The sequence below is a fragment of the Molossus molossus genome, unplaced genomic scaffold (assembly GCF_014108415.1).
Source record: "Molossus molossus isolate mMolMol1 unplaced genomic scaffold, mMolMol1.p scaffold_m16_p_2, whole genome shotgun sequence".
NCBI classification, from domain to species: domain Eukaryota; kingdom Metazoa; phylum Chordata; class Mammalia; order Chiroptera; family Molossidae; genus Molossus; species Molossus molossus.
This window is the reverse complement of record NW_023425355.1, coordinates 14,826,755-14,852,774: the sequence shown is the minus strand read 5'-3', so window position 1 is coordinate 14,852,774 and position 26,020 is coordinate 14,826,755. Positions and strand designations below refer to the sequence as shown.

The 26,020-nt window shown below is 35.2% G+C and overlaps 1 protein-coding gene across 2 annotated transcripts in view; it reads right to left on the bottom strand.

Moving 5' to 3' along the window:
- Window positions 1-26,020, bottom strand: part of KLHL4 (kelch like family member 4) — a 68,555-nt gene that overhangs the window by 20,340 nt on the left and 22,195 nt on the right. For both annotated transcript variants that reach the window (XM_036270697.1, XM_036270698.1), the window contains exons 2-6: window positions 14,420-14,587; window positions 13,898-14,034; window positions 10,353-10,549; window positions 5,671-5,883; window positions 1,397-1,583 (exon numbers count right to left, since the gene is read on the bottom strand). In XM_036270697.1, the coding sequence (XP_036126590.1) occupies window positions 1,397-1,583; window positions 5,671-5,883; window positions 10,353-10,549; window positions 13,898-14,034; window positions 14,420-14,587 (902 nt within the window). The remainder of the gene's footprint in view (window positions 1-1,396; window positions 1,584-5,670; window positions 5,884-10,352; window positions 10,550-13,897; window positions 14,035-14,419; window positions 14,588-26,020) is intronic.

Genomic DNA, 26,020 nt, shown 5'->3' with positions numbered 1-26,020 from the left:
GTTATTTTCTGAAGAACATTATTTCTGTAAAGATACTCTACTACTTTAGAAATAATTGCATTTGCAAGCTCTTGTTTTACTGTTTTTTGGTTAATTGGTGTTATCTCCTATATGATATTCCAATTACCAGTTCCATATATAAGAAAAATAATCACTTTTAGTAACACAGAACGTTGACTCTTGCATCATTTTCTACAGGTATCAAATGACATTTATATGTATGATTTGGCTAAATTTTTTCTATTTATTTATTTTTTACTAATATTATTTTTTAATCCTTACTCGAGGATATTTTTCCATTTATCTTCAGATGGAGTAGAAGGGAAGACGAGAGAGAGAGAAATATCAATGTGAGAGAGACACAGCAATTGCTTGCCTCCCACACAACCCCAACCAGGGCCGGGGATGAGCTGCAACCGAGGTATGTGCCCTTGGCCAGAATAGAAACCAGGACTCTTTGGTACGCGGGCTGATGCCCTAACTGCTGAGCCAAACCATCCAGGGCTGATTTGACTAACGTTAAGTGAATTGGTTTTATTTCCTACACAATCAACTCTTAATTACAAAATCCTTGCCTCATTGTTTTGGCAACATGGGACTACAGATTGAGAAATCAAGTGTAAAAAGATAGAGCTATAAAAAAAATCCGTTCTCAGAAGGGTTCAGAGTAGATATGTTGGCTTTCAGAAACTGTTCCCTGTTTCGTTTGATAAAATTCGTATGTAAAACCATTCCTTTATTCCAGGTTTGAAATTCTGTTCTTTTTGTCAGTACATCAAGGTTCTTTTTAACTGGCCCTTGAGCATCTAGCAGGAAATTGACAGTGAGGAGTTAGGGGCCTCGACCCTTCTTTTCATAATACACTTTAAACAAGTTTTCCCCCCAAAATATCTTATATTGCAAAGTGAACACTCAAATTTAAAATTTTTCTGCCATAAAGTTTCTATTAAGAGTTTAGCTAACATTAATAAAAGGGTTATATCCCTTAAGGTAAGAAAAAAAGTTACAAAATTACATAAAGTACCCTATTTATGAAAATTAGCTTTAGATGCTTACATTTATATATAACTTTAATACTACCCTCAAGTCTGGCCAGTGTGGCTCAGCGGTTGAGCGTTAAACCATGCACCAAGCGGTTGCTCTTTTGATTCCCGGTCAGGGCACATGCCCAGGTTGTGGGTCTGATCCCCAGTGGGGGGCATGCAGGAGGTAGCCAACTGATGTTCTCTCTCATCAATGTTTCTATCTCTCTCTCCCTCTCCCTTCCTCTCTCTCTAAAATCAATAAAGGAAAGAAAATTAAAAAAAAATACTACCCTCATAATTTTGGATAATGTTGTGAATATATCTTCTTTTTTGAATAATACTTGCTAAATTAATTCATTTGCTCCTGTTACCTTTCATAGCATCCATGCCTCCCACAGCATAAAGTGCCCCCACAGTTGATTTTCTAGGCTTTGTCCGAGGGCTTTGCATCATGGGTCTTCTTTCAGGTAAGAGATGATACTTCATAGCTTCTATCAGGAGTTTCTGACATTCAAGATCACCAGTAAACATGGAGCTATTTTCAAGATCTGCCAGTAACTGAAAAGTAATGAGACATGGTATATGAAGTGAAGAGCCCATCATTAGAAAGAACATATTTTTGTTTATATAACTTTAGAGAAAACTCAAGCTAATTCAAATGCATAACTGCTATTATTTATTATTTTAACTTAGTAACATATTTTATGTTCACTTATGATTTTCAATGATTAAAAGCCTCATGGTATTAGCTAATGATCTATGAAGATTTATTTGTCATATTCATCTTTTAAATATATATGCGTATAATCTCAAGGAGTGAAAAAGAGAGAGCACTCATAAAATGTGTTCCTGAAAGCAATCCAGGAGAATGGCTTTGTATGCACAAAGCAAGCATTTCCCAGTCTATGATATGTAGCTAGAGAAGCAGTCATGTTTTGGGTGGATTTAGGGGAAGTGATACAAACATGCCCAGTTAAAATTAAATAATATTGCCCATAGAAGGCTGCATCTTTATCATGAAATCACTTCTGTAAATACTCTAAAAGTAGGTATTTTTAAAATCTTTACATGCATGTATGTGCGTTACTAAGGTACTTGTGTTAGTAAAACCAATACATCAGCATTAATAGATGAGTAATCCTTCTAACCATTAGTCCCTAGCAGTCAATAAGATGCCTATTGAATGGTGTAAGAGCTACATAAAGGAATTTCCCCAAGGTGAGTTGAGAAATGGAGCTTTGTTTCAGAATTTTGTCAAGGATTATTTGGATTAATTTCTTTGAGTTTTGTGTCCACAGTGTCATAGGGAGGAATAGCAAGCAGGTTTTTGGAATGGAGGTGCTTAGCTTACTCCATAACACTTCACTGGTTTTCTATTCTGTATGGGTTGACCTCAGCTCTGTCCCCACTCCACCTGTCATTTCTGATGAATCCTCATTTTGACTTGGCTGGTGAGACCCCAGGCATTTCCTTAATTCATCCACTTCTGAATATAGGTGTGAAAACTGGGCTATATAGTTGTTGGTTTTATTTCCCAAAATATTCCTCAGAGATTGATGATCATTTTTAAATATGTTTAATTTCTAGGGTATTTGTTTACAGTCACTTTTTAAAAAACCTTTTTTCTTTATTGATTTTAGAGAGAGAGGAAGGAAGAGGGAGAGAGATAGCAACATCGATGAGTGAGAACATCGACTGGCTGCCTCTTGCATGCCCCCCACTGGGAATTGGGCCCACAACCTGGGCACGTGCCCTGACCAGGAATCGAACTTATGACCCCTTGGTACATGGGTCAATGCTCAAGCAGTGAGCCACACCAGCCAGGCTGTTTACAGTCACTTTTAAAATTCTTTTGGCCCTGGCCAGTTTGATTCAGTCGTTAGAGCGTGGGCCCACAGACCAATGAGTCACAGGTTTGATTCCGGTCAAGGGCACGTACCTCAGTTGCGGTTCATCCCCAGCCCTTGTCAGGTCGTGCGGGAGGCAACCAGTCGACTGGCTCTATCATATCGATGTTTCTCTCTCTCTCTCTCTCTCTCTCTCTCTCTCTCTCTCTCTCTCTCTCCCTCCTTCCCTCTCTCCCTCCCTCCGACTCTATCTGATGATAAATAGAAAAAAAAATATCCTCGGGTGAGGAATAAAAATATAAAATTGACCCTGGCAGGTTTGGCTCAGCAGTTAGAGCATCGGCCTGCGGTCCAGAGAGACCCGGGTTCGGTTCCTGCTAAGGGCATGTAACTCGGTTGCAGTTTGTCCCCAGCCTTGGTTGGGTTTTGAGGGTAGCAACCACTTGATGTGTCCCTTTCACATTTATGTTTCTCTCTCTCTCTCCCACTCTATCTGAACAAAATATAAATATATATATATATATATATATATATATATATATATATATAAAATTGTTTTGGAAGTTTATATTCTGTATGCCATTACTCACTATACCATCTGCAGGAAATGTTCCCGCTGTCCACATTTTAGGCATAAGGCCTACCCAGGGGTGGGAGGCCAAGGTACCACCAGTTGTCTGTTTGGGCTGGAAATTTCCCCTCACTCCAATAAAGAAAGAGAAGTTCAAACTAAGCATTTTGCTGAAGGAATGTCATACAGACTTAAGGCTTTGTAAAGTTCAAGGTCTCTGATCCTTTTATACCAGTGCATCTTAAATTTTTGCATATCTTAAAATCATCTGGAAAACTTGTTTTTTGTTGCAATTTTTATTAACTTATTTTTGTTACAGATGTTTCTCCTTTTCCCACCATTGACACCCTCCTCCCGATCCCGCCGCCCACCCCCAGCACTGTTGCTATGTCCATTGATTACGCACACATGCATATGAGTTCTGTGGTTTATCTCTTCCCTCCCTCCAACCCCCTCTTGTAAGGTTTGTCAGTCTGTACCCTACTTCTATGTCCCTGGGTATATTTTGTTCATCAGCTTGTATTGTTTATTATATTCCACAAATGAGTGAGGTCATATGATATTTGTCTTTCTCTAATTGGCTTGTTACGCTTAGGATAATACTTTCTAGGCCCCTCCATGTCGTCTCAAAGGATAAGAGATCTTTCTTTCTTACAGCTGCATAGTATTCCATTGTGTACATGTACCACTGCTTTTTTATCCATTCGTCTACTGATGGACACTTGGGCTGTTTCCAGATCTTAGCTATTGTAAATAGTGCTGCTATAAACATGGGGGTACATATATTCTTTCTGATTGGTGTTTCAGGTTTCTGAGGGTATTCCTAGAAGGGGGGTCGCTGGGTCAAATGCAATTCAATTTTTAATTTTTTGAGGTAACACCATAGTGTTTTCCATAGTGGCTGCACCATATTGTTTGAAAAACTTGGTAAAACACAGATTCCTTGGTATCACTCCCAGAAATTATTTTGGTAGGTCTGTCACCGGGGCCTGAGAGACTGAGTTTCTAATAAGCTCCCAGTCAACACTCTGCTGCTGGTCCAGGGCCATTTTGAGCAGCACTGTCTTAGAGAATCTGGTAAGTCAAATAGACCATCTCAGGAGAATAACACACAAGTGTATACAGGTTCACAAGAACACATAAAATTTCTATCGTTTCTGAACCTTGGGTCTAAGATGATATATATATATTTTAGTGTCCCTCTTTGTGATGTTACTATTGCCTTGCCCTTTGGATAAATTTGCTATACCCAGGAGGGAAGTCAATGTGCTATAATTAAATATGTACAGATTCTTAAGATTAAATATGTAGTTCCATGGGATTTAATTAACAACTAAAAGTTGACAAACTAGAGAAACCATCAGTTCAACATTAACATTTAATTAGTCAGTTTTTCAAAATCAATTAATTTTAATGTTTATGAAACTACTGTCTCACTAAGTACAGATAAGGTCCCTCCTTCCAAAGTGGATGATGTTTGAGAGGACTTTAGCCATAAGCTATATAGTATATGAAGTGCGCACATGTGTAACATATTCATGAATATATAATATGTGAATGATATCTACTAATGGTCAATTTGCTACAGAGAAATAATTGGGGTTATCGCCAATGACAGAATTATATACAGACTGCACTCTAGCCTCACTCAATTTCACATACTAAAATTCATTATGAGTTTGGTCAATCCTGAGTCTTATCCAAGGGTGTTTGTTTTTAGAATCATTTTACTCTAAGCCTTCAACAGACATGATGGGATGTCATTACAATATTGCATCTGAAACTACTATAATATGCTTTTAATCATAGTAGCTAATTATCCATGTTAGTAGGTATTATCTAGAATTGAACTCCTTCTTCCAGTCCCCTCTGGGATGCTACTGTACTTATTATTATCACCTCGCCTAGAAGATGGGCAGGAAGAGAAAAAGTTTGCCTAGTCATTCTTCCTGCTTGTTACACATGCTGTGTGATGAGAGGAAACCGAAAGTAATGAGTATACTGAAGTCTGGGGATTATCTGTAGTCTTTAAAAAAAAATCTTTGTTTCCTGTCTCTTCTTCATTAATATTGCTAATTGAAGGCTGGGTATGTCCTTCTACCAAACAGATCCTGTATACCTCAATTACCAAACTTCCTCGAAATCAAATAAAATCAGAACAATCAGGAATGGATTAGTGCCCAGCACTAGTTTGAACTGGAATTACATTGCTGGTAGATTTCCATACCTGCGGTGGAAGTAATGGCAGCCTGATATAACAAAGCAGACTGGCCAAGTCTTGTTGCCTGGCCTGCACGTCGTGCCCCACCCACTGCATCAGAGCATGGAAAATGGTCTCTTCATCGGGCACGTTGATATCATCACTGCACAAAAGTTTGGAGATTTCATTCGCTGGCAACAGGAGGAATTCTTGGTTCTTTATTACGTCGATGAAGTGTTCCTAGAAAAGATCATCTAATGAAACTTTGTACTTTGGAAACTTCTTAACAAAATAAGCATATCCAAGAACTTCACTTTGCTAAACTTCAGAAAAGGTCAGAGACAAATATATGCTTTTATAACAAATAGGTGCTATTGCTTTCTACGTCAAGGGGCAAGTGGGAGCCTTCTGAAGCTCATGAGCCAAATGCTTGGACTGCAAAGTAGTTAAGAGCACAAGGAAAATCTTAACTGTTTCATAGTTCATATGGATAGTGCCCAAGTTGATACAAGTGCTTTTCTCTCTCAGCTGTTGTAGCCAAAAGCCATAAGAGAAAGGCTGAAAATGTTCCAATTGGAGGTTTTCAGCCACCTGGGAGCAGTCGTTCTGTCAACATACAAAACAAAATACTGAATTTCTTTGAGATGAAAAAATAAATTAAAATATCGGTGAAAAACTCTGTTTTTATGGGAAATCATGCTCGTCTATTAACCAAGGCAAAGGTATCTTTTACAATGGCCAACAATCTACAGATTCAGAATAATCTAAAAAGGTCTCCCATGGATTTTTTTGGGGGGTGGGGAGATGGGGATACCTTTCCATTTTTATATAGTATACCTCAATTTTCCCTTCTGTCAGTATATTGTCTTGTATTTTTTCAAGCATCAAATTTCAGGCAGCTGTGTTTCAATTGTCTTTTATTGAAACACCGCTATGATTATTTTTTTCTGATTTATGTTATGTACTTTTCTTTGACAACACAATGATCATTTCCAATATATTTTATAGCAAAGATCTGAAATTTTAAATGCAATAAAAACGCTCCTGAAATGAAGATAAATGTGTCTAGTTGGTAATTTACATTGTACAATAAATAGATATTCTGGAAGCAGTTTCAGACAACTTCTGTATAACTGGGGGATCTGGATAAATCATATCCCTTCCTCAGCTCCTCCATGAATTTAATCATTGTGGAACTGAGTCAGTCTGATAGCAAACTTATCCATAAACAAGCATCAAGTTGGACAGACCCAGGAAGCTCTGATACCAACTGAAAATTAACTTGCCTATTTAGACAAACTACCCTCTTCTAATTAAGGCAAGCAATTGGGAAAGAGCTGAGGTTCTTACCTGTATCTGATGACCTTGGTTGAAGAGCCTATAACCTATAGCAAAATAATGGAGCTAGTCCTACAACTTATAATATGTTACATGTGTACAGCACTTTACACTTAACGGATTTCTTTAAAAAATACTGTCATCACCAATGTGGTCCTATGGGAAGCAAAATTCATGCTGATAGAAAAACAGGCTATGTGAATTGTTTGGGCTCCTGTGCAGTAACTGGCAAAGTATTGGTGTATCTTAGAGATATAGCAGGTTCAATTCCAGACCACCACAATGAACTAATATCACAATAAAGTGAGTCACACAAATTTTTTGCCTTTCCAGTGTGTATAAATATTATATTAAACCACACTGTAGTCTATTAAGTATGCAATAGCATTATGTCTATAAAAACATACCTTAACTAAAAATACTTTATTGCTAAAAAATGCTAATCATCATCTGAGTCTTCAATGAGACACAATGTGTTTGCTAGTAGAGAGTCTTGGCTCAATGTCCATGGCTACTGACTGATCAGGGCAGTAGCTGCTAAATCAACTCTTCCTTTTACAACTGATTTCTCTGTAGTACACAATGCTATCTGATAGCATTTTACTCACAGTGGAACTTTCTTCAAAATTGGAGTCAGTCCTCTCGAACCCTGCTGCTGCTTTATCCACTAAGTTTATGTGATGTTCTAAATCTTTTGTGTCATGCCTAGCAGGTGTGGCTTAGTGGTTGAGCATCAACCCGTGCACCAAGAGGTCGCCAGTTTGATTCTTGGTCAGGGCACATGCCCAGGTTGTGGGCCCGATCCCCAGTGGGGGCCGTACAGGAGGCGGCCAATTGATCTCTCTCATTGATGTTTCTGACTCTCTCTCCCTCTCCCTTCCTCTCTCTCTAAAGTCAATAAAACAAAAAAAAAAAGAAGAAATATTATTTCATCTCTTGGTTCTATTCTCTATTCCAGGTCTGAGCGTGGAAACTTGACTCCGCTTAGCCCAGGACATCAAGAGGGAGAAAGGAGCTGCTCCAGGGAAGCCAGGTGACTCTGGGAGTTTATTGTCCCACCCCAGCCCCAACACAGACTGGCTGGTACCAGCCAGCCCTATGCTATGAACCAGGGTCCGAAACCAGAAATTAAATTTTTTTGATAGACTTTGTTAGGACTTCAGAGTGGCTGCTTGAAGAGATTACTGAAAATGGCCTGGCAATATAGTTAATTAGTATAAAAAATAAAAATAAATGTACTGATTGAAACTATCTAGATATGGCATTACAATACACAGTACTATATAGAAATATTTAGTTAAACTTAAAGATGAATTTTAAATTGTTTTATTTTGGAATTGTTTGCTCCTAATTTTGAGGTAAGCATTTTCTTCTATGCACCTTACCAAGAGTATTTTTTGTACCTTTGGTTTGGTTTTCATTTTTGTAAATCTACATTTACATTGTTGTAAAACTTATTAAATCAATGTAGCATATTTGCTGAATAATGTTTCATCCATGTAGACTACTGTTTATATGATTACAGTGGTTAATTTTATGTGTCAACTTGACTGAACCGTGGAATGTCTGGACTTTTGGCAAAATTATTCTGGATGTGTCTGAGAGTGTTTCTGGGTGAGGCCCACACACATGAGGGAGAGTAATCTTTTTTACATAGTTTGTGATTCCAACAATTGTAATTGAATCATTAAAATTACTTGCATTTTTATACTATCAATACAGTATTACAAAAGCATTTTATAACAAGACCTCTACCTATTTTACTCCATTTATAATAGATACTAAAATAACTAAAGAAGGGGAATTAAAGAAGAAAACAATATTGCATTTTTATGCACATTCTTCTTTAAATTCAGTTTCAGTCACATAGTAGAAAAAGGAAGAGAAGTTGATTTTGAGCCACAAAAATAATTCACGCTGTTTATTATAATGTTGTTTTGTCTGCCAAAGTAAGATACAAAACAGGAAACTGTTAATACTTACTTCAAAAATTTAAGTAATTTAACAGGAAGCTTTCCATGTTTGGCTTTTATGGTAGGATTAACCTTTAAACTATATATCTACTGTTCCTATAAATTATATCACATCTGTATTTAGGAAAAAGTAATATAAACAGCATAACTAAATAACATGTTAAAATACTAATCCATTGTAATACGATTATCCACACAAGGGCATTATTTCAGGAATATGTTTGAAACTTCACATTTTCTACATTGACCAGGGATGGAAAGAAGAAGGAGAAAGTTTACAATAAATTTTTAGAGAATTCAAATACTAGAACTTTGGAAATTTTAAGGTCTGTCTAAAACTCTAGAAAAATAATCTTTATATACATCTCAATCATAAAGTTTTAATATTAATTTTGTTTGTTTTAAGCATGTTTTTCTCTACTGTTCATTTTTACACGCTTGCCTTTTAGTATTAAATCTTAAGTAACTGTATAAATTTTTTTTAGCTTGAAATATTTATCTTTTGATTGGGTTTCACAGAAAGATCCATCTCTTGTGTTGTTTCCTGTTTCAGAGGTTAAAAAGCTGATTTTTTTTCTTTGCATCAAGCAATGTGTGTCCTGATCATGGTAAGGGTATGTTTACCATATGTCCACTTTTTCTTGCCTTGCTACAGATGATCTGTGTTTCATATCACTGTAAATTGTTTGAATAAGCATAGTCTTATCCTATGAATTTTCAAAGTATTAGTATAGATAAACCTGTTTATTTAATTTATTATAATTACTAACAGAGAGGCAGTTTAAATTAATTAATTTAAAGGATTGGACTACAAATTGCTTTTAACCAAAATACATTTTTATTAAGACATAAAAAGTCCATTCAATAGAATTGTCTGATTTATTAATTTTGATAGTTCGTAAGCATTCTAGTCAGTATTAATCCACATTTTTCTTTATTGAATGATATTTTCATTATAATTCATATTATGCACCAATTTACAAACTCAAGTTTGAATAGTGCAGAAGTATTAGGAAAACTATATTTTCTTAATCATATGGATTTTACTTGAAATATGTACTTGTAAAATTTAATTTTGGGCAATTATTTTCATTTCTCTAGGCTCTGAGATTCAAGTAAGCCTTTTTAGTTTCAAAAATGAGAAACTTGCTTGGGTACAGCTCAACCAGACTGATATTTTAATCTAATGTGTATTATTTGCAAGTCATTTGTAAATTATATGAGTTTATATTGCCTTTTAATTTTATCCCCAACACTAAAATATTTACTTGAAGAGTTTTATGCACACACATATGTGTATATATATCTATACACACACACATACATAAACATATCAGTAAGTTAGATATTGGGTTAATACATCATTACTACAAATTAATTTGAATCAATTGATATTACCATTGTGTACTTATGTGCAACACTCAGGAGCTCTGTACAACCCTGGGCATCTCCAAACGATCGAATCCCTAAGCAGTTTGAAGGATGGAGCTGCTTTATGAGAAAATTGGAGCAGACCTCAACGACTTGAGTCAGTTGTAGGAGACAAGCTGCCGCCAGCAAATTTTCAATGGTATCTTCTTTCAATTGCAGGATACCTAGATGGTTTCAATATGTATAAAATGATTATATGTTTCATTAATTAGGACACATATATGCTAGCTAGTTGAAATTTTCATTTTCTCTCATTAGTGAGGCTATGTCTTCAAAAGTACAGTAACCACCATTTAAAGCCAACATATACAAGAGACTGTATGAAGTCTAATAAGATGGCTGATGGAAGCCAGACTATATTATCAAAAACCACTGTAGATAATGAATGTTGAATATTATCAGTGCAAAGAAGAGCAACTTGTTATTTCTTTTTTTTTAATTTTTTTTCTTTATTGATTTTTAGAGAGGGAGGAAGGGAGAGAGAAAGATAAAAACATCGATGAGATAGAACATCGATTGGCCGCCTCCTCTATGCCTCCTACTGGAGATCGGGCCCAAAACCTGCGCATGTGCCCTGACTGGGAATCAAACCAGTGACCTCTGGTGCATGGGTGGACGCTCAACCACTGAGCCACTGGCCTGGCACAACTTGTTACTTCTTTATCATGTTAGACCTGCATCTAAATCTCATACAAAAAAACTCGCCACATAATGACTCAAGGAGTATTATGTAACACTGTATAAGGGTACTATAATTGCCAATATAGGGGTCTGTCATTTGTGTGGAAAAAATCTTCATAAATAAGAACACTGAGTTTATATGACATTTTGTCATCTGTATTTATTAGCTGAGAAGGACAACTTTACCCAAATATTATGCCTGTAATTGATGCCTGACAATATCTCAAAAGAAAGAAAATGTTGCCAACAGTCCTTAAATAAAAATTGCTTGCCTGGCTGGTGTGGCTCAGTGGTTGAGCATGAACTCATGCACCAAGAGGTCACTGGTTCGATTCTCGGTCAGGGCACATAGTCCAGGTTGTGGGCCCGATCTCCAGTGGAAGACATGCAGGAGGCGGCCAATCAATGTTCTCTCTCATCAATGTTTCTCTATCTCTCTCTCCTTCCCCCTTCCTCTCTAAAATCAATAAAGAAAAAAAAATTTAAAATAATTGCTTATATGATTATTTCATTAGTTACAACAAGAAACAGGCTATTTAAAAAATATCTATAAAGAATCTTTTCAAATGAGATCAGAGAATTTAAACTGTTTCCTTTTTATTGAAATACCTGTATTATTTTGGAGCAAATATTATTGAGGAATTATTGCAAATGTTAGTTATTTTGAATGTCATATTGTCACTTTTTTGTTTAAGCCTAGCTATAGGTAAGTGATAAAGAATGGTATTTCATGGATTTTATAAATGGCATAATCCTGCCATGTGAAATACCTCAATATTGATTCTATATGTTGCAAAACTATAAAGACAAGAGTAATACATACTGCGAGATGCTCTATATTTGGTTTACCCTCTAAAATACGTTGTAAAGGGGTCCAGTTCATCAGCAGACTCTCTTGTGTTGTTTCTTGTCTTGGATTTTGAAGGAAGAGCCCTGCCTATATCTCATGAGATCCAAAGAAGTATGAACTAGTCTCAGATTCAGACCTAAAGATTCACCCGCTATAGACATTGGAATTTGGTCTGGTTATTAAGAAGAATATTAATTTTGTATAAATGAAACTCCTAGAAGAAAACACAAAAAAAGCTCTTTGACATTGGTCTTGGCAATGATTTCTTGGATAAGACACCAAAGCATAAGCAACAAGAGCTAAAATAAACAAGAGGGACTACATCAAACTAAAGAGCTTCTGCACAGCACAGAAAACAAAAAGTATACCAAAAAAGCAACTGATTGAATGAGGTAAACTATTTGCAAAACATATACATGATAAAGAGTTAAAATCCAAGATACATAAAGGACTTATACCTTATACATTTCAATAACACAACAATCTAATTGGAAAATGGGCAAAGGCATGAACTGACATTTTCCCAAAGAAGACATACAAATGGCCAATAAGGACATAAAACATTCTCGACATCACTACTCATCAGGGAACTTCAAATAAAAACTGCAATAAGGTATCACCTCACACCTGCTAGGATGGCTAATATAACAGAAGGGATAACCAATATTGGTGAGGCTTTGGATAAAAGGGAACCCTTGTGCACTGTTGGTGGAAATGAAAATTGATACAGCCATTATGAAAAACAGTATGAAGGTTTCTAAAATATTTTTAACAAAACAGAACCACTGTATGATCCAGAAACCCCACTCCTGGGTAAATATCTAAAGGAAATTAAACCAGAATCTTGAAGAGATTTCTAAACTCTGATGGTTATTGCAACATAATGCACAGGAACCAAGATATGAAAACAACCTACTTGTCTTCTGACATATGAATTGATTTAAAAAAAAGTGTATATATGTAAACGGAGTTTTATATATATACATATATAAAATGGAATATTATTCAGACATGAGAAGTATAGAAATACTGCCATTTGTGACAACATGGATGAACCTGGAAGGCATTATGCTAAGTGAAATAAGCCAGACACAGAAAATATATTATCACTTGAATGTACCATTAAACAAAATGCTAGTTTCATAGAAAAAGCAAGTAAATTGGTGGGTGCCAGAGGGTGGGAGGTAGAAATGGTAAATATAGGTTAAATGGTCCAAACTTTCAAGTATGAGAAGTCCTGGGATCTAATGTACAGCATGGTGACTGTAGTTAACTTAGTATTGTATTCTTGAAAGTCGCTGAGAACAGATCTTAGTTGTTCTCACCACACACACAAAAAAAGTGAACTATTTGAGATGATGTATGCCTTAGTTATCTTGATCTTGTTAATTATATATATATAAATAATCACACTGTATACTTTAAATACATACAATTATATTTTTAAATTATTTGTAAATAAAGTTAGAATGAATGAATATATACATACATACATAAACACACATATACATACATACATACATAAACACACATATACATACATACATACATATATACTACTTGGTCACCAAACTCATCCTGTTACCTTTGTTTTGTAATCTGAGTAAATATAACTTAAATATTTCAAAGGAAGAGACTGACTAAATTTTTAATGTAAAGTTAAAATATCCCACTTCTCATTTTACCAAATGAGAATGTACCCACATTGTTCGAGAGAAAGAGACATGTTTTTATATATTTGTGATCAAAAGGCTCTATTCTCTTATGATCGTAATTTTATAGCCTATTTCTAACCTCTTTTTCTTTTAGAGTATTGAATTTAAGTCCTGATTCTGCCCCTTATTACTTTAGAAAATTTACTTAAGTGGTATATTCTTAACATTTTTTTTACTTGTAGGATAATAATAATAGTAATAATGTGAGTTATATAATGTAGGATTATTTTAAGGATTAAATTAATTAATATATGCCAAGCGCTTACCTGTGTAAGCGTACTGCACCAAAGAATTAAGTGCATTAGGATCCACTCCTTCCATCTTGACCTCTTCTTGTTTGGCTTCAAGCACATCATTAGTAAACATTGCAGCAAAATAATCAGACACTGCACTAAGAACCAACCTGCAAATAAGAATGTTTCATAGAAACTTAAATCAGTCCATCATCTTATTGAAAAGCATGAAATGAGGTCAGTAAGTTTGTAAAACTGATGAGCCTTTTTTGTATAAAACTTTCACAGTTCAGTAAAGTGTAGTGCAATTAGAAAGGCAAATAGTAAGTTGATAAACTTTTAGAGGATTTGTGCTGTTTTTCTTCATCCATTTCTCAAAAGTTTGGATCTTCTAAATATGCCACAGGGAAGTGAATCATATATGATAAGGCTTTTTAATATAGGGTGGTAAAAATGTATTTCCCTCAGTGTTCCAATTTGTAATCAATGGACAGATTCTTTCTCATCCATACTTGCTATAATTACCCAACGTTCTGTCCACATAAAGATACTTACCGATGAGCTGGGATTCGGAGGTGTCCAGCAATGAGTAGCACATCACACAGTTGTTTCTCTTTCAGGTAGCTCTCCATTTTATGAAGAGTTTGCTCTGCATGGTTTACAGCATGGAACTGCTCCTCAGATATACTGAGATTCATTTCTTCAGGATGTTGTGCATGCAATCTGAAAGGAGGATAAGAGTGAGAATATGGTTTATTCTCCTAGTGAGTGTGCTAAAATGTAGGCACATCGACTTCTAAAAGAAATAAATTGGATTAAAGTAAGCTAAACTTTTCACTCCAATTCTCAGCATTTACTATGATTGCTGCCTTATTTTGTATGAAAATGTCATGGTTAGCATTTATATCAAGAATAGAACCATACCATGTACGGTTTAGCTGCAGGGCTAGTATTAATAGTCATATGCACAAATATAAACTTCAGAATGCCAGCATCTATATTTAATTTTTATTGGTATCACAATTATGACATTAGGCCTGATATTATAGTCAGGATTCACAATATGTTTCAGATTTGATTATGACCTGGGCTTCTCCATGCTGTACTTATTAAACATCAGAAATATTTCTTGAAGAATCTTAAGCTTTAGAGTTCCATAACATTCTTTACAATATGTCAAACCCATCGAGAAAATATGCATATTTCCTTCTCAGAATTATTGATACTTAATTAACATATAATATTGTATAAGTTTATTTTTTTAATATTCCTTTCAATTTTTTTTTTATCCTCACCTGAGGATATTTTTCCATTTTTTGTACAGATAGAGTGGGAGGGAGAGAGTATAAGAGAGAGAGAGAGAAACATCGACGTGAAAGGGACACATCGAGTGGCTGCCACCCGCACGACCAACCAGGGCCGAGGACAAACTGCAACCGAGGCACATGCCCTTAGTGGGAACCGAACCCTGGTCTCTCTGGACCACAGGCTGATGCTCTAACCACTGAGCCAAACCGGCCAGGGCTCCTTTCATTTTTTTAATCCTCACCTGAGGGGAGACATATATATATATATATATATATATATATATATATATATATATATATAAAGAGAGAGAGAGAGAGAAACATCAGAGTGAGAGAACATCGATCAGTTGCCTTCCATATGTGCCCCAACAGGCATCAAACCTGCAACCCGGGTATGTGTCCTGACCGGGAATTGAACTGGCAACCTTTCATTGCACAGAACAACATTCAACCAACTGAGCTACTCCAGCTGGACAACACTGTGTAATTTTAAGGTGTACGACATGATGATTTCATATATGTATATAGTGTGAAATGATTACCACAATGAGATTAGTTAAAATACCTACAAGTTCACATGGTTACCATTTTGTGCACGTGCGTCAAGAACATTTAAGTTCCATTCTCACAGCAATTTTCAAGCATACAATACAGTATTGCTAACTAGTCACAGTGCTGTACATTGGATCCCTAGAAATTATTCATCTTCTAACTGGAAGTGTACACCCTTTGACTATTTAGACCAATATGATGACTATTGAGTTTACAATATTGAAATACGTCTAAGTCACTTTTCAACAACACACAAGGGTGGATTTAAATACTAACACAAGCACAGAGACTTGTAATCAGTGGAAGTTTAAAAATTTGATGGTTTGGTGAACACGCTTAAGTACTATGCTTGTCACCTTTCTTGCTTCTAGGCATCCTTTTCCACCAGTTAGGATTACTTTTAGGTTCCCTCACCAACAACTCATCCTGTGGTTGTTTTTTTTTTTTTTTTTTTTAAGACAATTGGCCGAGGGTGACATTATTCTTTTTGTCTTTTTAATTCAAATAAAAAATTCATCTCTGAATGTTCTTAACCTTTAAAGACTCTGGGACATTCAGTCACAATATTGTTTGGACAATCAGGGTAGCATGGTATACATTTTCTTAAAAATTGCTTGCTACAAAATGCACTCATTTATTTGTTTTGGAATGAATAATCCCTTGGCATTTCAGACGTAAAAGCACTCAGGTCTCACATAATTTACTTTTCTTAAGCTTCCTTCTGCTCAAGTAAAAGTCTGACACTTATTGAGTTAATCAAACAGTCAATGTCTAATTATCTTAGGTATTCTCATATATATATATATATATATATATATATATATATATATATATATATATGAGGAGGAAAGAGATAAACCACAGAACTTATATGCATGTACGCATAACCGATGGACACAGACAGCAAAGCCAGGGACAGGGTGGGGGAGATGGGGAGGAGTGTGTCAATGGGGAAAAAGAGGAGAAACATCTGTAACAAAAATAAATTAATAAAAAAAGGAAACAGTTATGAGTATAGCAGATGGGGATCTGTAGGGCAGGGAACTTTATCTTTCTTTCCACATGTACATGTTCACAGACTTTTTTAAGTAAAAAGATGTGAGAAAAATCATCCAATTTTAATGGTTTATTTTATTTGTTCTAAACTCTTTCATACTCAAATATGAAAGAGAGACAGTGTGTGTGTATTACCTATCCAACAACTTTATATCTGAACAACCATCAAACTGGCATTACTGTTACTAATATCAATAAAGCATGCCTCTTTTTAAAAAAGAAAATATTATAAACAATAACATCCTAACAATTTGGACAATCTGGTAGAATGGATACATTCTTAGAAACATGCAATCTTCTAAGACTAAATAGAAAAAGAACAGAACAATTACTACCAATGAAATAAAAGAGCTCCCAACAAACAAAAATCCTGTACCAGGTGCTTTACAAGTGAATTTTACCACCTATTCTTCTTAAACTATTTTTAAAAATTCAAGAGTAGGGAAGGCTCCCAAACTTATTTTACCAGGCCACCATCACCCTAATTCCAAAACCAGACAATGAATTATAAAAGAAAGAAAACTATAGGCCAATATTCTTGAAAAACATAGATGCAAGAATCCTCAACAAAATATTGGCAAATATTAATGTAATGCATAAACACATTAAAAAGATCACATTTCATGATCAAGTAGGATTTATTCCTAGGAGGAAAGGTTGATTCAGTATCTGTGAATCAATAAATATGGTACAAAATGATGGATAAAAATATGACCATATCAATATATGCAGATAAAGTATTTGACAAAATCCAGCATCCATTTATAATTAAAAAAAAAAAAATCTCAGCAAATTGGGAGTAGAGAAAACAGAACTAAACATAATACATGCCATATATGACAAACCCAGACCCAACATCATACTCACAGTGGAAAAGCTAAAAGCATTTTCCTTAAGATCAAGAGCAAGAAAGGTTGTCCACTTTCATCAGTTTTATTCAACATAGTATTGGAAGTCCTAGCCACAGAAATCAGAGAAGTAAAAGAATAAAAGGCATCCAAATTGAAAAGAAAAATGTAAAACTGTCATTATTTGCAGATGACGTGATAATATATACATGAAGAATCCTAAAATTCCACCAAAAATCTACTAGAATTTATCAATCAATTCAGTAATGTAGCAGAATACAAGATCAATATTCGGAAATCAATTGCATTTTTATACGGCAATAATGAACTATCTGAAAGAGAATAAGGGGAAAAATCCCATTTACAATTGCCTCAAAAAATACCTAAGAATTAATTTAACCAAGGAGGTGAAAAACCTGTACTTAGAAAATTATAAGACATTGCAGTAGGAAATTAAAGAAGATAGAAATAAATGGAAGGAAATATGTGCATGGATAGGAAGAATTAACATCATTAAAATGTCCATGCTACCCAAAGCAATCTATAGATTTCATGCAATCCCTATCAAAATACCAATGACATTTTTCACAGAACTAGAACAAATAATGTTTAAACTGATATAGAACCACAAAAGATCCCAAATAGCCACATCAATCTTGAAAAAGATGATCAAACTTGGAGGAATCATGCTACCTAATACCAAACTACACTATAAGGTCATAGTCAAAATAGCATGGTACTGTCATAAAAACAAAAGTATAGTTCAATGGAACAGATTAGAGAGTCCAGAAATAAAGCCATGCCTATATAGTCAAGTAATATTTAACAAAACACACAAGAATATACAATGGGATGAAGACTATTCAATAAATGGTACTGGGAAAATTGGACAGACACATGCAAAAAAATAAAACTAGACCATATTCTTACACCATATACAAGAATAACCACAAAATGGATTAAAGACTTAAATGTAAGACCCCAAACCACAAAACTCCTAGAAGAAATCATAGGCAGTAAAGTCTGACTTGGCTTTTTTTGTTTTGTTTTGTTTTTTAATCCTCACCTGAGGATGTTTTTCTATTAATTTTTAGAAAGAGGGAAAGGGAGGGAGGGGAAGAGAGAGAGAGAAAAAAATATCTGTGTGAGAGAGATACATCGATTGGATGCTTCCTGTAGGACCCCAACCTGGGTCAGGGATCAAACCTGCAACCCAGATATGTGCCCTTGACTGGGAATCAAACCCATGACTCTTCAATGCATAGGCCAATGCTCTATCCACTGAGCCACAATGGCCAGGGTTTGCATTGTCTTTTGTAACAATTTTTTTCTTTTTTACTTAAAGTCTATTATGTTTGAAACAATATAATTACCCTTGATTTCATTTGGTTGCAATTTGCATGAAATGTCTCTTTCCATCCTTGAATGTCCTTAATCTGAAGTGGGTTCTTTCTAGACAGCATATAGTCTGAATTTTGAAAAACATCTGTTCTGTGAATCCATATCATTTGATTAGGGAGTTTAATTCATTTATGATAAAAGTTATTACTTACAGAAAAGACTTAAAACTGCCATTGTATTCTCTGTTTTCTGTACGACTCATAATAGGTTTTTCTTTGTCTCTCATTTACTCAATTATTGTCTTTCTGGTTTGTTGATATTTTGATTCAAGTTTTGGATTCATTTCCATTTGAAAATATTCTATAGATATTTTGTTTGTAGTTACTATGAAAATTACATGCAACACCTTAATCATAAACTATTATAATCTGATACCAATTTAACTACAATCACATAGACAAACTATTCTTTTAGTTATGCCACTCCCTTTTTGTCATTGACATCTCAAATTACTGTTTTATGGATTGTAAACCCATTGCCATAGATTTGTAATCATTTTTACAGTAATGAATTTTACATTTTATAAAATAATAAAGTGTACAGTTATGAACCAATATTATAATAATACTCTTTATTATATTTTTAGTGCATCTTCCTTTTTCTGAGAACTTTATAATTTTGTTTTTCTTTTTTTTTTTTATCCTCACCCGAGGACATTTTTCAATATTTTGTTCAAATATATAGAGAGAAACATCAACGTGAAAGGGACACATCGAGTGGCCGCCACCCACACGACCTGACCAGGGCCGGGGACAAACCGCAGCCGAAATACATGCCCCTAGCGGGAACCGAACCCGGGTCTCTGTAGACCGCAGGCCAACCCTCTAACCGCTGAGCCAAACCGGCCAGGGCTAATTTTATTTTTCTTAAAGTTACTTAAAGTTACATCCTTTCATTTCAACTTGAAGAATATCCTTCTAACTTTTCTTGTTGAGTAGGTTTCATGGTAATAAACTCTTCTCAGTATTTGTTTATCTGGGAATATCATTATTTTGTTTCTCATTTTGGAAAGACAATTTTTGCCAAATATAAAATTCTCAGTTGATAGTTTTTGTTTGTTTGTTTTTGCTTTTAGTATTTTAAATATATCATCCCACTGTTTTCTGTTCTGCAAGGTTTCTACTGAGGGAACCACTGATAATCTTATTGATGATTCTCTCTTGCTGCTTTCAAGATACTCTTTCTATTTTTTATGTTCACATAAATTTTTCTTCTTTTGGTTCGAGTCTGCTGATTTTTTTTGTGTGTGTGTTTTTTTTTTAATAATTTTTATATTTTTGTTGATATTCTTATTTTGTTCACATAGTTTTTCTGATTTCATTTAGTTCTTTTACTGTTTTCCTTTAGTTGTTTGAGGATATTAAAGAAGTTGTTTAAATTTTTGTCTAGAACATCTGAAACATTGTTCATTATGGTTAGTTTCTGGATACTTATACTGCTTCTTTTGAAAGGGCAATATTTCCATATTTCTTTGAATGCTTTGTCTTTTGTTAAAATTGGGCAGTTGGAAAAACAACCACCTTTTCTAATTTTTGCATAATGGCTCTGTGTGGGGAAAGTATTTGAATAAAAAGCTCAGCATAAAGATTTGAGGTCTTCTCAGGCCTTTTCTGGGCATGCATCTTCTATGGGTTTACAGGTGTGCTTTCCCCCTTATCTCTCATATACACAGCTGGCTCTATATGCCTTAATTTCTTTAAATCTCACTTCTACTTCTGTGGATCTTTGATATTCTATTGTATTCCTTTAGCCACAGTATCTTGCCTCCAGGTGTTCACAGATCTGCATTCCCTTTGCAATTTTCATGTGCTTTGGTGCCTGCCACTAGATTCTGTGGCTTCCAGCCTGAGATAGAAACTATACCACCATTCTCATCTGATCTCTAAATCAGGTAAAACAGTAGTGTCCCTCCTTTATTGGCAGGGGGTACATTCCAACACCCCCAGTAGATGCCAGAAACTGTGGATACTACCAAAATCTATATATACTATTTTTCCTATACATACATACCTATGATAAATTTAATTTATAAATTAAGCACAGTAAGAGATGAAAAAATTAACAATAAATTATAACAGTAAACTGTAATAAAAGTTAAAGTTATGTGAATGTGGATTCTCTCTCCCAAAATATCCTATTGTATTGTACTGATCCTTCTTTTTGTGATGAGGTTGAGATGATAAAATGCCAAACTTATTCATGAATCTGCATAACATTCCTTACTTATAGTAAATTACTTGGTATCACTTGTTTCAGGGGATCTTGTGCTGATTTTTTGTATAGAATCAATGCTTCTTCCCATGATAGGTTGCTGTCAATCAGAAAACGTTTTTTTGTTCATGTCTTTCACCTACAAATTTATGCATTTTCCCTCTTAACTTAGTATTTATTATGCACTGTCTATGTCCTTAATTTTTAAGTTTGAGGTGCAACAGCTAACTTGTATGACCTTATTTTTCTTTTTGGAACAATTTCATTGATATAAATTTTGTTTTTATCATAGATCTTAGCAACCTCATCATATCATTTGTTCCTTCTTCAATAAGTTGATATTTTTCATATTTTTACTTAAAGAAAGCACTATGTGGCTTCTCTTTGACATATCTGAATTACCAGCATCCTTACTCTTGCTCTTCGAAGCCATTAATAACTCAAATAAGGGTACCTTGGTCGCAAGCACTGCAATACCACAACAGTTATTCTGATAACTGAAACAGCTATGAAGTGACTAATGGGCAGACAGTATATACAGAGTGGCTTCACTAGACAAAGGGACAATTCATGTTCTGGAGTGGAATGACACGAGATTTCAAAACACTACTCAGAATAGTGTGCCATTTAAAATCATTTAACTGTTTATTTTGGGAATTTTTCTAGTTAGTGTTTTTGGACCACAGATGACTGCAGGTAACTGAAACCACAGAAAGCACAACGATGGATAAGGAGGGCTACTGTACTGAAGTCAGTTTTTTGACTAACCGACAGAGAGACCAAAAAATGTTTTAAACAAGTTACATTTTTTTCCTTGTATCTTGAAGAAGAAAAAAAAATAAGTTGCCTTTCTCCAAATATGCTGTGGCACCCTGGGAAGGTGATGGTACAAGCGCAAGCATAGAATACTATGAAACTTCCTATGGATGTGAATGTGATTTTTTTCTTGCTTGGGCATTTGCTTGGTTGTTGCATATCAGTGACTTGTTTCCAGAGCTCCTACAAAGCTATTTTAATCAATCTGTGGTTGTTTACTTGATGTTTCCATAAAGGAATGTGAGTCTGGAGCTTCTTAATCCACCGTTGTGCTGACATCACAGAAGCTACTGTTGAATTTATTTAATTTTAGAGAAACTATTTGCGGTTCTTGTGTTTTTCTGAGTACCAGTAAAACAAACATCAGCAAAATAAACTTGTGATTACTTTTGCTGCAAAACTATTATGTAACAATTTTACTTTGAGAAAGAATAAAAAAAATAGAATGGTGGAAAATTGAAAGTGTTTTCTCTAAGAAAAGGGACAAGACAAGGATGTCTACTCTCAACACACTTATTCAACATAGTACTTACTGGAAGACCTAGCCAGAGCATTCAGGCAAGATGAAGAAACTAAAGGGATCCGAATTCGGAATAAAGTAGTAAAAGTTTTAGTTTTTGTAGATGACATGATTCTTTATCTAGAAAACTCTAAAGACTCCACCAAAAAATTATTGGAAACAATGAACAAGTACAATAAAGGTGCAAGATACAAAATCAATGTACAGCCAGGCAGGTGTAGCTCAGTGGATTGAGCATCATCCCATGGACTGACAGGTCCCGGTTTGATTCCCGGGCAGGACACATGCTTGGATTGCAGGCTCGATCCCCAGTAGGGGACATGCAGGAGGCAGTCGATTGATGTTTCTCCCTCACATTGATGTTTCTCTCTCTCCCTAAAAAAATCAATAAAAACATAGTTTAAAAAAATTGATGTACAAAAATCCACTGCATTCCTATACACTAACAATGAAATTTCAGAAAAAGAAATGAAAAAAAAAATGTATTTTGCAATTGGAACCAAAAAATAGAATACCTAGAAATAAACTTAACAAAGAATGTGAAGAATGTATATACTGAAAACTAAAAAGCAGTATTAAAAATATTTAAAAAGACACAATGAAATGGAGAGATATTCCTTATTCATGAATTGGAAGAATCAAAATATTAAAATGGCCATATTACTGAAAGCAGTATACATATTTAAGGAAATCCCCATACAAATCTTTATAATATTTTTAAAGACATAGAATAAAAAATAATCAGATTTATATGGAACCACAAAAGCCCCCAAATAGCGAAAACAATGCTGAGAAAAATAAACAAATCCAGAGGTATCATAATACCTGAACTCAAATTATACTACAGAGCAGCAATTATCAAAACAAGATGGTATTGACAGAGAAACAGACACACAAACCAATGGAACAGAATTGAGACCCCAGATAAGAACCCAGATGTATATGGGCAACAAATTTTTGATAAAGAAGCCAAAAACATACAATGGAGAAAATAAATCCTCTTCAATAAATGGTTCTGGGAAAATTGGAAAGCCACATGCAAAAGAAACAAATTAGACTATAGCTTGTCCCCATGTACAAAATTAATTCAAAATGGACCAAAGACCTAAAGATCTGAAACAATAAATTACATAGAAGAAAATATGGGTATTCATTTATGAAACTTGGTCTTAGAGAACATTTTATGAATTTGATCACAAAGGCAAAGTGAAGGCAAAAATAAACAAATGGGACTATATCAAACTAAAAAGTTTCTGCACAGCAAAAGAAACTGCCAACAAAACAAAACCAACCAACTGAATGGAAGATCATATTTGCAAACAGCTCTGACAAGGGTTTAATATTCAAAATATATAAAGAACACATACAACTTAACACCAAACAATCCAATTTAAAATGGGCAGAGGGCCGTGGCTGGTTTGGCTCAGCAGTTAAAATGTCAGCCCGTGGATCAAAGAGTCATGGGTTCAATTCTGGTCAAGGGCACGTTCCTCAGTTGCGGTTCGTCCTGGGCCCTGGTCGGGATCATGCAGGAGGCAACCAGTCAATTTGTACCTCTCATGTCGATGTTCCCCCCCCCCCCACTCTATCTGAAGATAAATAGAAAAATATCCTCAGGTGAGGATTAAAAAACTAACTAACCAACTAACTAACTTAATTAATTAATTAATTTAAAAAATGAGCAGAGGACCTGAACAAACACTCCTTCCAGAAAGACATACAAATGGCCAACAGATATATGAAAAGATGCTCAACTTCACTAACTATTAGGGAAATACAAATTAAAACTACAATGAGACACCACCTCACACCTGTTAGAAAGGCTATTATCAACAAGACAAGTAATAACAAGGGTGGAGAGGTTGTGGAGAGAAAGGAACCCTCATTGACTCCTGGTGGGAATATAAGCTGGTGCAGCCACAATGGAACACAGTATGGAGATTTCTAAAAAAAAAAAAAAAAAAAAAGTAAGAATAGAATTACCATAATGACCTAGCAACTCCTCTTCTGGGTATCTACCGGAAAAATGTGTAAACATTTATTTGCAAAGATACCACCTCATACCCATTAGAATGCCTATTAAAAAATAACAATGAGGTACCACGGCACACCTGCCAGAATGGCTGCCATCAATAAACAAATCAACAAACAGCAAGTGATGGCAAGGGTGTGGAGAAAAGGGAACCCTAGTACACTGCTTATGAGAATGCAGAAATATGGGAGGGGATTAGGAGAATTGTTGAAAAGGGTGAAGAAATTAAGAAGTACCAATTGGTAGTTACAGAATAGTCATAGGGATTTAAAATACAGCACAGGGAACCTAGTCAATAATATTGAGATAACCATGTATGGTGTCAGATGGGTGCCAGATTTATCAGGATGATCACTTGAGTAAGTTATATAATGTCCAATCACTGGTTATACACTTGAAACTAATATGATATTATATGTCAACTTTATTTTTTTTTATTTTTTTTTTTTTATCCTCACCCGAGGATATTTTTCCATTTTTTGTACAGATAGAGTGGGAGGGAGAGAGAAGAAGGGAGAGAGAGAGAGAAACATCGACGTGAAGGGACACATCGAGTGGCTGCCACCCGCACGACCAACCAGGGCCGGGGACAAACTGCAACCGAAGTACGTGCCCTTAGCGGGAACCGAACCCGGGTCTCTCCGGACCCAGGCCGACGCTCTAACCGCTGAGCCAAACTGGCCAGGGCTATATGTCAACTTTAATTGAAAAATAAAAGATTTTCTTTTAAAAAAAAAGATCCAATTTGTTAAGAAGTAAGTAATAAGAGTCCCTGTCTCTAGTACACTGCTGGTGGGAATGCAGACTGGTGCAGCCACTGTGGAAAACACTATGGTGTTACCTCAAAAAGTTAAAAATTGAACTGCCATTTGACCCAGTGATCCCACTTCTAGGAATATACCCTAAGAAACCTGAAACACCAATCAGAAAGAATATATGTACCCCTATGTTCATAGCAGCACTATTTACAATTGCTACGATCTGGAAACAGCCCAAGTGTCCATCAGTAGATGAGTGGATAAAATAGCAGTGGTACATATACACAATGGAATACTATGCAGCTGTAAGAAAGAAAGATCTCTTATCCTTTGAGATGGCATGGAAGAACCTGGAGAGTATTATGCTAAGTGAAACAAGCCAAGCAGAGAAAGACAAGCATCACATGATCTCACTTATTTGTGGAATATAATGAATTAAACAAACTGCTGTACAAAATTAACCGAGAGACGTGGAGGTGGGGTACAGGTTGACAAGCCTCAGAGGTGGGGGGTTTTGTGGGTGAAGAGATAAACCACAGAACTTACATGCATGTATGCATGACCAATGAACATAGACAACAAAGCTGAGGATGGGGCGTGGGGAAGGGGAGGAAGGTATCAATGGGGAAAAAATGAGAAACATCTGTAAAAAAAA